This window comes from Xenopus laevis, chromosome 5L, assembly GCF_017654675.1.
Source record: "Xenopus laevis strain J_2021 chromosome 5L, Xenopus_laevis_v10.1, whole genome shotgun sequence".
NCBI lineage: Eukaryota > Metazoa > Chordata > Amphibia > Anura > Pipidae > Xenopus > Xenopus laevis.
The window spans coordinates 147,437,298-147,454,325 of NC_054379.1; the positions used below are offsets into that span (position 1 = coordinate 147,437,298).

At 37.8% G+C, this 17,028-nt stretch overlaps 1 protein-coding gene across 3 annotated transcripts in view; it reads left to right on the forward strand.

The window, feature by feature from the left end:
- The window catches only part of rnf144a.L (ring finger protein 144A L homeolog), a 49,033-nt gene that overhangs the window by 9,246 nt on the left and 22,759 nt on the right, over window positions 1–17,028 (forward strand). For all 3 annotated transcript variants that reach the window (XM_018264000.2, XM_041563538.1, XM_041563537.1), the window contains exon 2: window positions 13,361–13,506. In XM_018264000.2, coding sequence (XP_018119489.1) covers window positions 13,372–13,506 — 135 coding nt within the window. In that variant the 5' untranslated portion in view covers window positions 13,361–13,371. The remainder of the gene's footprint in view (window positions 1–13,360; window positions 13,507–17,028) is intronic.

The following is a 17,028-nucleotide window of genomic DNA, read 5'->3' on the forward strand; positions in this document are numbered from 1 at the left end:
CAACAGCATATCACCTCAAATGCAATTATATAAATGTCATTTATCTAATTGTGTGTAATAAATGTCAGGTACAGCATGTAGGTCAGACAAACTGCAAGGAAAAGGTAAGAAAACACATATCCAATATACGAAACAGAGAGATCGAGGCCTATAGAAAGAGGTTCCATTTGGCCAAAATACTTAAAAAATCCATTAGGCCTAAAAGGGGGTAACAGAGCCACTACGATATTAAAAGAAGACGCAAATTGATTTTTTATATATAAGTAGAAGTCAGCCTTTTGGGAAGGAATAGTAAATTTCATGTTACTCATTATTATGAAATTTGTGGCCTCTATTTAGAAAGTGTTATTACTTTTTGTAATGATGTTCCAGTTGACTTGTTTACATAATGTTTACCATTTCACTCTTGTTTTTCTTTGCTCTGATTTGTGCACCAAGCATTTGTATTGCCTCATTTGATTTTTTATATTTGATTGGTCACAGATGTTTTAAATAGTCTTATGACTTTGTGAGCCATGAGCCATGACTGTGTTCTTCTTAAAAATCACAGAATGCATCATGGTCTTGTTTGGAATAAACCACTTTTTACGTAATTTGGAACAAGGTGTATTAATTCATGACAGACTTTTTATTGGGTTGCTCGGTTTATTTCACAAAGAAGGAAAAAAAGATGCAGAAAAGTCATGATTGGAATGTTGGAACTAACATCCTTGTTTTTGGAAGGAGATGTTGGACAAGGTGGACTTTTGGTCTTTTACTGGATTCCATTCCAAGTCCTTCAAAGTGTTTTTACATATTATTTGTGATTAATCTGACAGAACCGTATAGTTATGGAAAAAAACAAGAGTAGATAAGTTTTGTAGTCTATAAGAACTAAAACTTCTTGCATAAATGTTGGGGGTACTTTGTGGGTGCTACTGCAAAATCTGAATTGCTCTCTGTGGTGCGTGGTTAAGGCAAAATTAATCAGAAATAATGTAAAAACACCCTGAAAGCCTTTGGATGGAATCCAGTAAATGGCCAAAAGTATGTGGACACCTGTGTGTCCAACATCTCATTCCAAAACCAAGGATATTGGTTCCAACATTTCAAACATGACGTTGGTCTTTTCTGCTAAAACACTCTTCCGTGGAGGTTTTCTACAAAAATGTTGGTGGGATTTGCTTCCAACCACTTTTCTTTATTGATGGGCATATCTGCCCCATTTTTGCTTCACCAAAGAATTTGCAAAACTGCTGAAAATTTCATGGAACGGTGAAAAATTAGCAAGATGCAGCAAGTAAAGTCTATGGACGACTTTTTTGTTGTTGCAACTTTTTTGTAGCAAAATAAATTAGAGTCTATGGGCGACTTTTTTTCTCACTCCAATTGCATTAAAGTTAATGGGAGTTTTTTTCTCACTCCAAATGCATTGAAGTAAAAGGTTTTTTTTTTCTGCAATTTTTTTTCTCTGTGAATCTATGTGTGGCAAAAAATTCGCTCAATGCTACTTTAAGTGGCTGGGCAACTGTGTTGGGGATCAGGCTTGTCTTGCGTCTACATTACAATTCATCCCATGGGGGATCATTTGGATTGATTTCAGGCCACTTTGATCTCTGCAAACAATTTGGTTTATTGTATGATGAAGTGGCACCAGTGAAGATCCTGTGGCTGCTGCCAGATGAGACAGCTGCCCCAATGCCCCCCGTTCCACTCCACTTAACACCTCTGAGTCTGAGCGGGTCAAAAGTGGGCTACATCACTAGTGCAATGAGCACTATACTACGCTCTGCACTAGTGGAGCTGAATTTCTGGGTTAAAAAAACAAAAATTGGGCTCTTTAACTTTTTACCGCCCCTTGTAACTGTCATATTACTGCTGCCTATGGCAGGAGCAGTTTTGATGGGCACCCTTGTTAGCCCCAATAAGTGTGACTCAAAATAGGCAATTCAGATAATTAGAAGGGGTGGCCACTTTGTTTTGTTGTTTAGGTCAATATGTGTGGTCAAATTATTCCTAGATCCCACTTCAAGGAATTCAGTTCCATGTGTCCTTTGCGCAATTGTCCTGAAATCATTGGTGCTCGGATGCCACCATATCCAGTGTCTCTTTATATTTAATCTTTTATTTTAAACCTTAATAACAGTAATGAATATAAACAGGCCATCTAAGCATTTTCTTCTCCCTTACAAAATGAATAGTTTTTTTTTACTTCTTAGCATTGAATTTCTTTTACATTTAGAATCACAGCGCATCGTTGTGCGAGACCCTGATGGATTTTAGTAATTATGTGACAGCGCTATTGTTTCTTCATACTGAAAGTTTATAACGTTACAAGGATTCTGCCATCATCAGCGTCAACTGTACTCCTGTACGTGAACTCCAGCCTTTTACAGATCTGCTCAAGTTTATTCGTATTCCATGCAAAACTGCCAATGATTTTTATTAGTTTTTTTTTCTTCTTCATTTAACAGTAAATTAAGTTAGATAGAAAGGATAAATATGAGTCTTTAGCGGATTGTGTTTTGCTTGTTCTTTTCATTGAAAATTGAAAAATTACAATTTCTCTGAAGAACTACAGAGGTGGCACCTATGCAACACTGAAATTACATTGACCCTGGAAAGTAAACTTTGGGTCACCAGTTCTACAGAATGATCAGCAAGACTAGTGACCTACAGTTGCATAGAATACAGGTGTTGTCTTTCTCCTGTGGTTCACAGATAGCGGGATTCCCCTTAAAATATAATGGAAAGGGTAGCAGGTATTTTTCACAAGGGAAGACTTTGGGGATCAGAGGAAGGGCTGCAAGGGACAATTAAACTATAGTTTTTATTTGGCCAGAACTGGGGTCTGCAGTTACAATTTTGTTGGTTTATTGTAGAATATACATGTTCTTCTGAACCACTTATTAAAGGGGTGGTTCACCATTAAGTTACCTTTCAGTATCTTATAGAATGTCTAATTCTAAGCAAGATTTCAATTGGTCTTCGTCATTTATATTGTATAGTTTTTGAATGATTTGCCTTCTTCTTCTTTGAAAGAAGTCACAAATTCAAATAATAAAAAATAAAACCAAGTGGAAATTGTCTCAGAAGATGAATCTCTTCATCATTATAAAAATTCATTTAAAGGCGAACAACCCCTTTTAAAAACACTTGTACACCAGGGCTCATTGCAATAGCAGATTCAATGTTATTTAGCACAATGGATTAAATACAGCAATTGAAAAGCACGTAATAGGTGTCATTCTCAAACCATAAATATCACTTACTGTATTCTATAGGGTTGTAGAAACCTTCCATCCATTGTATCTGTTTGCATAGTCGTTGGCTGTCAGGGCTGGATGCTTAATCTTTCATGAGTAAAATAAGTGCAGATTGTATGTTTTCTCAAGTTAATAGCCCTGCATGGAAGGTTGAAGTAAATGAAAACCACAAGCTTTGGCTGCTGTAAGGGTTAATGTAGGGGGCGCTGTGGAGGAAGCAGGAGGAAAGTGAGTCTTTTAGGCAAGAGCTGGCTGAACCCACGGGACACAGACAGGAAATGGGCAGGAACAGGATGACAAGGGCAATGAGTCACACTGGAACAGGTGCAGAGAGCAACAGGATGGAGAGGGCGAAGATCATGACTGGACTAGACAGGATGAAGAGGGCAAAGGTCAGGACAGGAACAGACTGGATGGGACAGGCCCGAGCAGGCGTAGATCAGATCAAACTGGGGATAGAGTGCAGAAGGAGACTGGAGCTGAACGAGACTGGAGTAGTAGGGAAGGAAAGTGAGAGGACTGGATAGTGAGGGGACTGGATATTGAAAGGACTGGATAGCCAGAGTGGGAGGAAAGCAGAGCGAGAGGAGGGAAGATATAGACAGGGTACAAGTCAAAACAGAACAGGAAGCAGGAACCAGAAAGGCAAAGTCAGGTCAAGGCAGAATAAGGTTAAGGCAAGGTCAGATTTGAAGTGAGGAGCAGAGCAAGATTCAGAATAGCAAGGAAAGATGGGCAGGGCAAGGCAAGGTTAAAGCAAGGAAAGATCAAGATTTAAAGCAGGACTGGAGCAGAGCTGGAAGGGGAATCTAAGGCAGATCAAGACAAGGTTCAGAGCCAGGCAGGACAAGACAGGGAAGAGTTCAGACAAGGCAAGGAAAGAAAAGGAGGCTAGAGCAGGAACCCTAAGCTAGGGTCAATGCCACAGTGCTAGTTTGGGAAGTCAATGCTCAGGCAAGGAGTGTTTTGAGGGCTGACCTTAAATAGGGCAGAGTCAGCCCTGATTGGCTGACTGCAAACCAATCAAGCTGCTGCTGCTGGACTGGGGTTGCAAAGGCCAGGTAATATATAGTGAGCAACCCTGCAGGCTGTTTACCTGGCCCAGTGGTTAAGACATTGAATCAGAAAACCAATGGTTTCTTGTTTGAATCCCAGCAGAGCCTGACAGTGGCTTTATAATATTTGGTCTATCTGAGCATCTCACACAGCATTTTTACTGAATATGAAAACAAAGTAGTCAATATAGCCTTAACGAGATAAATAAAAACAGTTTTGCACTGCACCATTTCTGGTCCTATAAAATGTCCTCTTTTAGAATAACACAGCTTTTAAATCTTTTATTGCAGCTTGGGAAGACAATGCATATAATAATTATGCTATGCCTATAAGTACTGTGCTTTGTTAGTCACAGTTCAGAACACACAAAATTGGGTTCAAAGATTATTAATTAAAGCCCATACGAAATACGTTTCTGCAATTTTCCACAGACAGTAGCTTTATACCAAGATATATTGTCAGAGCATCACTAATAACCTCAAAGCACCAGCAGTATATACAGTGTATTGTTTATATGTCATCTATTAGAAGACCAGGAGATGGAGGACATCAGTGGTGAAACAGATAATATTATTTTAGTAGATATGATTGTAGCGACCTGGAAAAGGTGTATTTAAACTTGTTTCTTTCCAGGTAGAGCACTGTTGTATGTAACTCCCCCTGCTGAGCCCTCAGCTGAACAGTAGAGTAAACATTTATCCAAACTGAATTATAACTCACACATACATTGAGCAGTGTACCCAAATCCACCCCATCCATCTTTTCTAAACTCATTTTATTTTCTGGCATGTCCTACTCCCTTTTTTGGTCTGTGATTCCAGAACATGAAAAGTTGGGAGATATAAGGAATCCACCCGAAACCTTATGAAGCGCTTAATGGCAAACCCAACTGAGCTTCTAAAGTCCCACTATGTAAACTTACTTATCTGTGTAATCAAACCTATTTTACTTTTAGAGTCACAGTAATGATAGGGCCCCTTATATTTGTCCTACCTGTAACTCCTGAAGGCTCCTGAAACTCACACCTCGAGTGTTATACCCACTTCTCCTTTTACAAGTATTGAATTCGTCAACCGGAAACCCATTATCCATAAAGCTCCGAATTATGGGAAGGTCATCTCCCATACACTCCATTTACATTAAATAATTTAAAATTGTAAAACCTATTTCCTTTTTCTCTGTAATAACAAAACAGTACCTTGTACTTAAAGGGGAACTAGTGCAAAAATGAAAATGAATTATAAGCGTCATCATACTGAAATAAGAAAGTTTCTAAATACCATCAATTAACAATTCGGTACTGTTTTTGAAATAATCAAATTTATCTTCACTATCCCTCTCTCAGCATTTGTTTCTCTTCAATCACTCTTCATGTAGCTGTTGGGTGTCAGATAATCATTGACAGTTCGATCCAATATATCTTATAGGGGGCTCATTTTGCCTAGAAGATGTATTAGAGCTCACCAGACGTCATGTATCTCTACTTGCAGGATTTGTGCAAAAGGCAATTATTTTGTTAGTTTTTTTGTTTGTACTGTAACCAGTTATTTAATTGAGTTCTAATTCATCTGCTAGGAAAGGAGCCCCCTATAAGATATATTGGATCTAACTGTCAATGATTATCTGACACCCAACTGTCGCATGAAGACAGAATGAAGAGAAACAGATGCTGAGAGAGGGATAGTGAACATAAACTTGATTATTTCAGAAACGATGCAGAATATTTAACGGATTGTTATTGTAAACTCTACTGGGCAGAAGAATCCTTTATGGATTATAAGTAAATATTTGTATGTAATCTGTATGTTTGATATATACACCCATATATTGTATACTTCATTAATACAGTACTTTACAGTACATAATAAAAAAAGCATTGCCCCACAAATACAGATGCTGTGATTTATAAATATGCTGAAGGATTCTGATAGCTGTACCTTTCACAGGTCTCTCTCTCGCTCTCTCACTCTCTCGCTCTCTCTCTCTCTATATATATATTTCCAATTTGCTAGAATATTAAATGCAGGACCTATTGTACAGTGACCTTGCTCTGCATCACTGCATATTTATTTTAAACCACTTATCAATACCCCTCAATGATTCTCTCACTGCCTGCTTGGCTGCCCTTGGAGCACAGACCTTGGGTTCTGGTTAATGTGCTTCTCTAGATTTTTTTCTCTGCTTGGAATGTACTTGTTTTGATACTCCAGATAAATGAATTGGGTAAAGAAGCGCATGTTTTGAAAAACAAATGTTTTACTTTTGTAAGGGCTCTTACAGACGAGCGTTTTTACCTGCGCTCCCCTGCGTTCCGTTTTTCTGCGTTCAGCCGCAGGGGAGCGCAGGAATAGATGCATTACATTTTTTACAATGGGGCTGTACTCACACAGGCGCGTGTAGGTGCCGAACGCAGGTTGAGACGCAACATGCTGCATTTTTCCTGCGTTCGGCGCCTACACGCGCCTGTGTGAGTACAGCCCCATTGTAAAAAATGTAATGCATCTATTCCTGCGCTCCCCTGCGGCTGAACGCAGAAAAACGGAACGCAGGTAAAAACGCTCGTCTGTAAGAGCCCTAAGAGGTTATTTATTTTTTAAGACCCAGGACAGAAGTGCAAGAGCACTAAGGGGCACAAGAATCCTCATGGACAGAGCGCTTCCCATTATAGCAGTGATTTTAAATGTTTTGCCAGGATTCAAGCCCAGACGACCATGAAAGGATCAATTACCCTTGATCATCAATTTGCCATTAATAGTTAAAAGAGTAATGGGGGAATATAATAAAAGTCATTAATGGAAAAACTATTTGCAATGCGAAATGTCATACCTTTGCGCTAACAAATTTTGTCATACCTTTGCGCTAACAAATTTTGCTTTGTGCGAATTTGATATATCTTTTGCGAACCTAGAAACTGTTTAACAACCACTTCCGACAGTGGAAGAGCGTTTGCACCAATGCGCAGTAAATGTAATAAAAAAAAGTCGTTAAGTTTGCTCCAAAAGATTGCGACACCTTCAAGCACTTCTTAAGATTATTTAAATTCGCAATGCAATAACAGTTTAAGGAACAATATTACATTGCGAGATTTTTATTCTAATTGTTGTGAATTGTTTTTCTCTTTGCGACTTTACATTCCCCCCATCCAGTACATTCCCCCCATCCAGTATTAAAGCTAACAACTAAATGCTAGAAGTCACCCAGTCTGCGTTCGCCCTAAAGTTTCAAATACCTCTCACTTAGCTTTTTATAAGGATAGAAAATCTTTTGACAGTAATAGGGAATGATGTAGCCCCCAATTGTAAAGTATTGAGTAATTTAAGGACAGCAGTAAAACTAATATAAAGATTTTAAAGGATTTTCATGATTCTATTCAAGTAGTGGTTATACAGATATGTAGGCTTTCTAATAGTAATATGCTTCTATTTCAGTTGTTGCTGTAGAGAATAAGGCACCCCTATTGTAAAATATAAGGATATTATAAGTCACTGAGGAGTTCCATGGCCAAATGCTTTTGAACAGGTCATTGAACTCCAAGGTGATTTACAATATCCTTATAGTTTACAACATGGTGGTACATTATTAGAATGCACAAGTTTAAGTGAGTCATGCACAACTGATGACATCACTAAGCACAATTTATAAGGCTATCATTTCCAAAATATCCATGGCTATATTGAGGATATATTTTACGTCTTATTCATGGCCCTCAAATTTTATTTTATAAAACACAAGAGTTGTAAACATCTTATTGCCTTATAAATGTAGCTCAGTGATGTCATCAGTTGTAAGCAAACAAATCCGCTTGGGTTTTTTATGCTTATTTATTATTACATTTTCCCAAAAATTTGCTTTGCGGGAAAAAAATCTGATTTTCACGATTTTTCACCCGAAAACAATTTCTTATGTTTTTTGCCCTAAAACTCCATGAATCCCAGCGTAGATCAAAAAAAATCATTGGGACTTCTCCCATTGACTTATATGCAACCTCGACAGGTTTGAGATGCCGGATTTTGTGATTCAGACTTTTCCATCCTCAGAGTTTAATAAATTCCGATAAATTTGTGATTTTTTTTAAAAGTCTGATTTTATAAAGGAAATCAGAAATTTTTCATGATTTTTGCATTCGGAGTTTAGTAAATAACCCCCTAAGAATTCCATGACTTGCACAAAAGCACTTTAACTGTATATGATCATGGAATTCCGTGGTGACTTCCAAAATCCATATATTTTATAAAAGGTGGTAAAATATCCCCTATATACAGTAAATTACATTAAATTTGTATTAGAAATAAAGCCCCCACCTGTTGAAAATGATGAGGATATTAGAAGTTTGTGAGCAGTTCTAGGACTACCTCTTAGAACCCAAAGTTGACTTTTATTGTCCATATATTTAGAGCAGAGGAGCATTTTTTCTTATAATGCACCACTTTGAGCATATTGCCTATTGTAAAGTATATAATGAATAAAGTACCCCCTCTTGTAAAATATAAGGATATTATAAGTTACCAAGGAGTTTCATGACCATATAAAAGTACAAAGCCGAAGGCCGAGGTGACTTCTAATATTCTCATATTTTGAACAGGCGGCACTTTATTTATTATAATACACAAGTCTCAGTGAGTCATGTGACAGCACCGTTTATAAGGATATGATTTACAGGATATTCATAACTCTTTTATACTGGTTATATACATATATAGTGAATAAAGTACCCCCTCTTGTAAAATATAAGGATATTATAAGTTACCGAGGAGTTTCATGACCATATAAAAACACAAGGCCGAAGGCCGAGTGTTTTTATACAGGTCATGGAACTCCGAGGTAACTTCTAATATCCTCATATTTTACAACTGGGGGTACTTTATTTATTATAATACACAAGTTTTAGTGAGTCATGTGACAGAAATGACATCAGAACTCACCGTTTATAACTGATGACATCAGAACTCACCGTTTATAAGGATATAATTTACAGGATATTCATGGCTTTTGTGTATTATATATATATTTATATATTCTGATTTTACTGGTTTCAATTAGTCACATTGCTTACATCACTAAGCACCAATTACAGGTATGGGATCTGCTATCTAGAAACATCTGAATTACAGGAAGGCCATCTCCAATAGATTCCATTTTAAACAGTTCACATTTTTAAAAATGATTTCCTTTTTCTCTGTAATAATAAAACAGTAGCTTGTACTTGATCCCAACTAAGATATAATTAATCCTTATTGGAAACAATACCAGCCTTTTGGGTTTAATTCATGTTTAAATTATTTTAGTAAAGAGATTACAATTACAGAAAGACCCTTTATCCAGAAAACCCCAAGTCCCAAGCATTCTGGATAACAGGTTCCATATCTGAATAACCAACGACATCACTGAACACTTCTTATAAGGATATCATTTACATAACATTTTGTAAGGGATTTACAGAAATTATATATATTACAGAATTGCTTCTTTCCAGTTATCCATTCTCTTACATGATATGAATTCCTGGAAGATTATGATGATCTAAAGCAGCCGATAATTAATGGTGCTGAGAAATTCAATGCATTAACGAAGCCTGCTCTCCCCTCCTGTATACTAGTTCAACACCACTCATTTCATCCTTGGCCACCACAATTATTGTAATGCAGTACTAATAACCCCTCTAGTCTGTTAATTGTTTTGAAGAAATAGCTGTCCATAATGGCTCGTTTTGATACAATAATTATCCCTTCGGAGTAATGAAAATGGATAATTGCACTTCAGTGTGTTACATGGAAAAAGGCTTCAGCGGTAAAATTGCGTGCCTAATTAGTCTGCCTGCCTCACCTCAAATTATTCCTGCTAAAATGCATCTTCCACTTCTTCCATAACAATGCCATAATAGGATATGTAGCAATTTATATGGGAGGCGAGAGTGAATTTCTTGTTTATTTTAAAATATACGATGTTACATTGGAACTAAAAAGGTTTGTGAAGGGATTGTTCCTCACTAGTTGTAAAGCTGTCAGTTGTTGTATTTCCAGTGTGCTGCTTCCTAGTCTGACGTGCAGGAGGCACTACAATGGGCTCAAATATTAATGCCTCCTGCACGTCAGAGCTGAACAAGCCAATAGTCAGTGCATGGGGAGAATTGCCTTTGACACAAGTTCACAAAGGGTAATTTATGAAGCACAGGGCAGGATGGAAAATAGAAAAAGCAGCACAATCCACCATGCTTTTGAGTCCCTAAGGTGCCTTGAAAAAGGTCCCAAGAGGGACCGAAACGTCGGTTTTTACATACCATGTCTTAATACAAGTTTTTTTGGACACAAGACCCTTGGTGCTGGCATTTTTGTTCTTTTTGTATATGCAATTGGTTCCGTGAACAGGGGCAGATATAATCAAGCCGTTGGGAGTGATATATATATATATATATATATATATATATATATATATATATATATATATAGTGAATAAAGTAGCCCCTCTTGTAAAATATAAGGATATTATAAGTTACCGAGGAGTTTCATGACCATATAAAAGTACGAGGCCGAAGGCCGAGTATTTTTAAACAGGTCATGGAGTTCCGAGGTAACTTCTAATATCCTCATATTTTGTAAGTGGGGGTATTTTATTTATTATAATACACAAGTTTCAGTGAGTCATGTGACAGAAATGACATCAGAACTCACCGTTTATAATTGATATATATATATACACACTCCTTGTACCTTCCACACTCCGTTCTCAGGAATTGACCCAGGTGCTGCCAAACATTGCTGTGATATCTATTCCTCAAAATATATATATTATTTAGTCCAAGGGGCAGATTTATCAAGGGTCGAATTTCGAAGTTAAAAATACTTTGAAATTCGACCATCGAATTAAAATACTTCGACTTCGAATAACGATTAAATAGTTCGTACGATGAAATAGTTTAAAATCGAACGATTTCAGCGATCGATCGAAGGATTTTCCTTCGACATCTAAAGACTTAGAAAACTGCTCTAGAAGGTCCCCATAGGCTAACATAGCACTTCGGCAGGTTTAATTTGGCGAAGTATTGAAGTCGAAGTTTTTTTTAAAGAGACAGTACATCGATTATTGGATGGTCGAATATTCGAACAATTTTTTACTTCGAATCGAAGTAAATTCGAAGTCGTAGTATCCTATTCGATGGTCGAAGTATCCAAAAAATTACTTTGAATTTTCGACCATCCACTTCGACTTTGAATTTTTCACTTCGACCCTTGATAAATCTGATTCCAAGGGGCAGATGTATGAAGGGTCGAATATCGAGGGTTAATTAACCCTCGATATTCGACTAGGAACTAAAATCGTTCGACTTCGAATATCGAAGTCGAACGATTTAGCGCAAATCCTGCGATCGAACGATCGAAGGATTATTCGTTCGATCGAACGATTAAATCCTTCGAATCGAACGATTCGAAGGATTTTAATACAACGATCGAAGGAATATCCTTCGATCAAAAAATCTCAGGCAAGCCTATGGGGACCTTCCCCATAGGCTAACATTGACTTCGGTAGCTTTTAGCTGCCGAAGTAGGGGGTCGAAGTTTTTCTTAAAGAGACAGTACTTCGACTATCGAATGGTCGAATAGTCGAACGATTTTTAGTTCGAATCGTTCGATTCGAAGTCGAAGTAGAAGTCGAAGGTCGAAGTAGCCCATTCGATGGTCGAAGTAGCCCAAAAAACACTTCGAAATTCGAAGTTTTTTTAATTCGAATCCTTCACTCGAGCTTTGTAAATGTGCCCCCAAGTGTTTGCACTATAACATTGCTTATTTCCTGGGTGCACGGTCACTTTGTATTATAGACGTATTGGTAAGGACCGGGAAGGACTCCAGTTTTCTTCAAATAAAGTGATTTATTCCAACATTTTGTATCCAACGTTTCAGTCCCTTGTCCTTGATACATATATTACACACACACTAATAAAAGAAAGGCAATGGTGATATCTGTGTTGATCATTTGAATAACTCTAGAACAGGGTTCCCCAACCTTTTACCCATGAGCCACATTTAAATGTTGGGGAGCAACACAAGCTTGAAGAAACTCCTGGGGATGTCAAATAAGGGATGCGATTGGTTATCTTTGTGGACTGGCAGCCTACAGGAGGCTCTGCTTAACAGTATACCTGGTTTTTATACAACCAAAACTTGCTTCCAAGCCTAGAATTCAAAATTAAGCATCTGCTTTGGAGCCACTGGGAGCAACATCCAAGGGGTTGGTGAGCAGCATGTTGCTCATGAGCCACTGGTTGGGGACCAATGGTCTAGAAGAATGTCTACATATCTCCCAAAAAAAAGTCAGATGTTCTGGTGGCACCCAATCATAACAACAACAGAAACATTTTGACAAATGTATTGACTTATATACAGTATATATATATATATATATATATATATATATATATATATATATATATATATATATATATATATACACAAATTCGTGATCTGGAGCACTCCCAAGTACTAGACAATGCCTAGGTGCTGGTTAAATAATGAATATCAATATAGCAAACAAACCGCACAACCAGGTCTTTAGTAAAGTGTAAAAAACTAAAATTATTTTATTTTCGACGTTTCGGCTCCTAACTTAAGCCGTCTTCAGGAGGTGAAAACTGCACACACAACACACATATTTAAATGCTAAAATGGCGCCAACATTCAAGTGATGACGTCATCACACCATAGTGTTACCATTGGTGATTGTGATTACAGCGTGTATAACCCCATATTGGCTGGGTTTGAGACAACAATGTCGTAAAATACACAGTTAAGTCCAATCTGAGACTTATACATCAAAATGCTAAAAAGAAATAAACAGTGACACACGTGTATTTCAGTGCTGCAATCCGGTGTTATATGTTATATATACATATAACCAGCCGTGTGCTGCCACCAGGCAACAGTAGGGTCATTTCTAGAGAATGCAACATTTCTTGGCGGTTCGTGTACCTTTTGTTGAGCTTTATCTACCCTATATTTTACTGGTTTTTTTTATTTTTATTGACTGCTTTAGTTGAATCCAATAATGGATGTCTTATTTAATTACAGATTAATCTGCCATGACTACAGCAAGATACAGGCCTACGTGGGATTTGGCTCTGGAGCCTCTGGTTTCCTGCAAACTTTGCCTCGGAGAATATACCGTCGAACAAATGACCACAATAGCACAATGCCAGTGCATTTTCTGTACCCTGGTTAGTAACACTTTTATTCTGGTTGTTTTCTTTTATAGCACTAACTGTGTGCAGCAAGTCTTATTAAAGGGGTTACCTTTTAGTTAACTTTAGTATGTTATAAAATGGCTAATTCTAATCAACTTTTCATTTTTTTTGTCGTTTTTGAATTATTTTACTTCTCTTTCTGACTCTTTTTAGCTTAAAAATGGGGGTAACTGACCCATCTTAAAAACAAATGCCCTATAAGGCTACAATTGTATAGTTATTGCTACTTTTTATTACTCATCTTTATATTCAGACCTCTCCTATTCACATCCATCTCTCTTATTCAAAACAGTGTATGGTTGCTAGGGTAATTTGGAACCTAGCAACCAAATTGCCAAAACGGGAGAGCTGTTGAATAAAAAGCTAAATAACAAAAAACACAAATAATAAAAAATTAAAACTAATTGCAAATGGTCTCAGAACATCACTCTCTACATCATATTAAAACGTAACTCAAACACCCCCTCTAACCAATGCCTGAGTCAGGTTCACAATAAGGAACTTTAGATGCATGTATGAAACAGCAATTGCAAGGAGCCCCAGAGGAGCACATGCACCTTACCAGATAGCAGTGACTGTTCAGCGTGAAGGAACTCCAGCCAGAACCCTGATAGTTTTCAGCTGAGAGTCATAATTAGCTAATTAGCATGCAGGCTTCCCAGTGCACGTATTTTAGACACACACTGGATACTGAGGATCTGAATTTTAAAAAAATCACGAATTTTTCGGAATTTATTAAACCCCGAGGGCTAAAAAGCACGAATATAAAAACACGGCATCTCAAACCTGTCGAGGTTGCATAAAAGTCAATGGGAACAGTCCAATTGATTTTTGGTTGTGTCGGGGGGGTTCGGGCAATTCCACAATGTTTTCGGAGCTTTCGGGTGAAAACTCCGGAAAAATTCGGAGATTTCGGGGAAAATTCACGCAAAAAATCGTGAAAATCTGAGCTTTTCCGGCAAAGCAAATTTTCGGAAAAATTTAATAATGTAATAAAATGTAATAATAAATAAGCATTAAAAACCCGAGCGGGTTAGATCGGAGTTCGTAGCAGCCGATATTGAGATAAATTCGGACCTTGATAAATAACCCCCTAAGAGCTGCAGTATTTCTGGTCAGGTGATCTCTCAGGCAGCACACAGACCATCACAAAATGGTGGTTCAAGGCAAGAGATGTAAAAGGGCAATATTTACCAAAATATATATACTAGTTTGATAAGATTCTTTAATATGCCACTTAGGGGAAGATTTATCAAATTGAAAATTCAAATTTATGCATTCGAATTTCGAGTTTATTTTAGTGTAATTCGACTAGGGAATCTCTCTTCTTCCTTTGACTCTCTTCACTCTAATATCTCAGCCATCTCATGTCCTAATGTGGCTACCTCTGTCTACTATAGTACTCTCACCACTGCCCTAAATGAGCTTGCTCCTATAAAAACTAAACGTTCTCGACCCAAACCACTTCATAGAAGCCTCTAATTTGAGACAACTGTCTTATGATTATGACCAAAAAATATAAAATCCTGCATTTTGTGGAAATATAATTTACATAAAGAATGTATTTTTCTATTATTTTTAGCTTTTTGAAATAGTTGCATCTATTTTAGTATAGCATCGGGCAGACCCAAACTGCGGTCACTAATTCCCAGCTGGAAACAGCAATATGAGTAAGGGCCTACTGGGACCCTAGTCTAAAGACTATCACAGTGTAGCAACAAACAGATCTACCTCTTTCAACCGCTGTGTGATCACACACAAACACATTATAGATACACACACAAACATTAATATTGCTGCATCGAAGTCTCAGGTATAACTTGTAGAAGAACGTGTTGAAAGAGTGTTGCATTTGGACAAGATGCATCAATAGTGATGGGCAAATCTGTCCTGTTTCGCATGGCTGAAAAAATTTGCGAAACTCCGAAAAAATTTGCGAAACTCATTGAATTCAATGTTCATCAAAATAATTTAAAATTATATTGACACGTGACAATTTTTAAACTAGCGACTTTTTTATCCAAATGCATTAAAGTCAATGGGGCGTCAAAATAATTTTTTACGCGCACAAAAATTTTTACATGTTCAACTTTTTTGTCCAAATGCATTAAAGTCAATGGGTGTCAAAATTATATTGGCACGCGAAAATTTATACACAAACGACTTTTTTATTGCAGCCAATGTCTTTCTCTGGTGAATTTTTGCAGCAATTTTGCCAAACAATTTGCAGGTGGCGAAATGCAGAGATTCGTCGCAAATCCATGCCATCACTATGCATCAATAATGTTAGATATTATTTACTGAAGGGTAGAATGCAATGAATTTTAGGTAATCAGTATACGTTATAGGTGGAAGAGAAGGTGGCAGATATTATTGATCAATTTGACCAATTTTAAACCAAGTTAACTGACATCTACCCTTGTGTACAGGTCTAATTTTGTTGTGCAGATTCCAGTTTTTAGTAAATGTATTCGTTATATATTTGTATATGCACCCTACAATTTAAGGATCTTTTACTATCCCCTTTCACCTACCATCTATGGGTCTGAGTAATATAATGGTTCATAGATGTAACAATCTCGTTATTAGGAACCTTGTGTAGTGAATGGTACCTTTGGATGCACAGGTGAACGCTGAGGGTTCTGGTGTTCGCCAACGCCCTTTTGGGGCCCCCGGCTTTCTGCTGTGGAAGCCAACAAGGTAATGTGTAACAGGAGCGTAATCGAGGTACCAACAGGAATGAAGAGGAGTAGTCAAGGTCAGGCGAAAGTTCAAGACAGACAGCAAACTTAAGATCAGGCAGAAGTCAAAACCAGGCTATCAATAGACAGGATAAATGCTTGAGCAGGAACAGATAAACTGAAGCCAGCTTGGGCATTACAAAAATGGAGGAGTAGCCTTTTAAGCAAGATTTGGCAGCAAAATTCAAATCCGTCACCTCTTGGTGGCGACAAGACACCGAGCATAGTTGTCAATCAGGATCGCAAACCTGGAAGTGCGTGCATGCACACCGCCAGTCTAGGAGAGACTCACCGGGAGGTAAGGGATTTCAACAATCTCCCGGCGCGTCTTACAATAGAAACCCATATCCCTGGTCAGGGGATCAGCCAGGGTTCTTGAGCGCACTTGTCCACATTACTCACTTTTGGCCAGAAAAGAATTGCAGTTATCGGGATATAGACATGTTTCAACAAGTAATGTAAATGACATCAACACTAATAAAGATAATAAAGATAATCTGGTACGGAGAGGGGCGGGGGGGCCCGGTTTCACATCCCGCAACAGGGCCCGCCCCCCTCCAGTTACGTTACTGCATAGAAAGTCAGTATTTAGAGGACTGGTGGGGGCTGATTGGGCCTCTGTGTATCTGAAATGCCAGGGCCTATTTTAATTCTCAGTCTGAACCCAGGGGTACCAACCTTTAATAGTTGACTAAGAAGTTGCTATTGCTAGCTGCAACCAAGCAAACCCCTATCCAGATGGTTTGGCAATGGG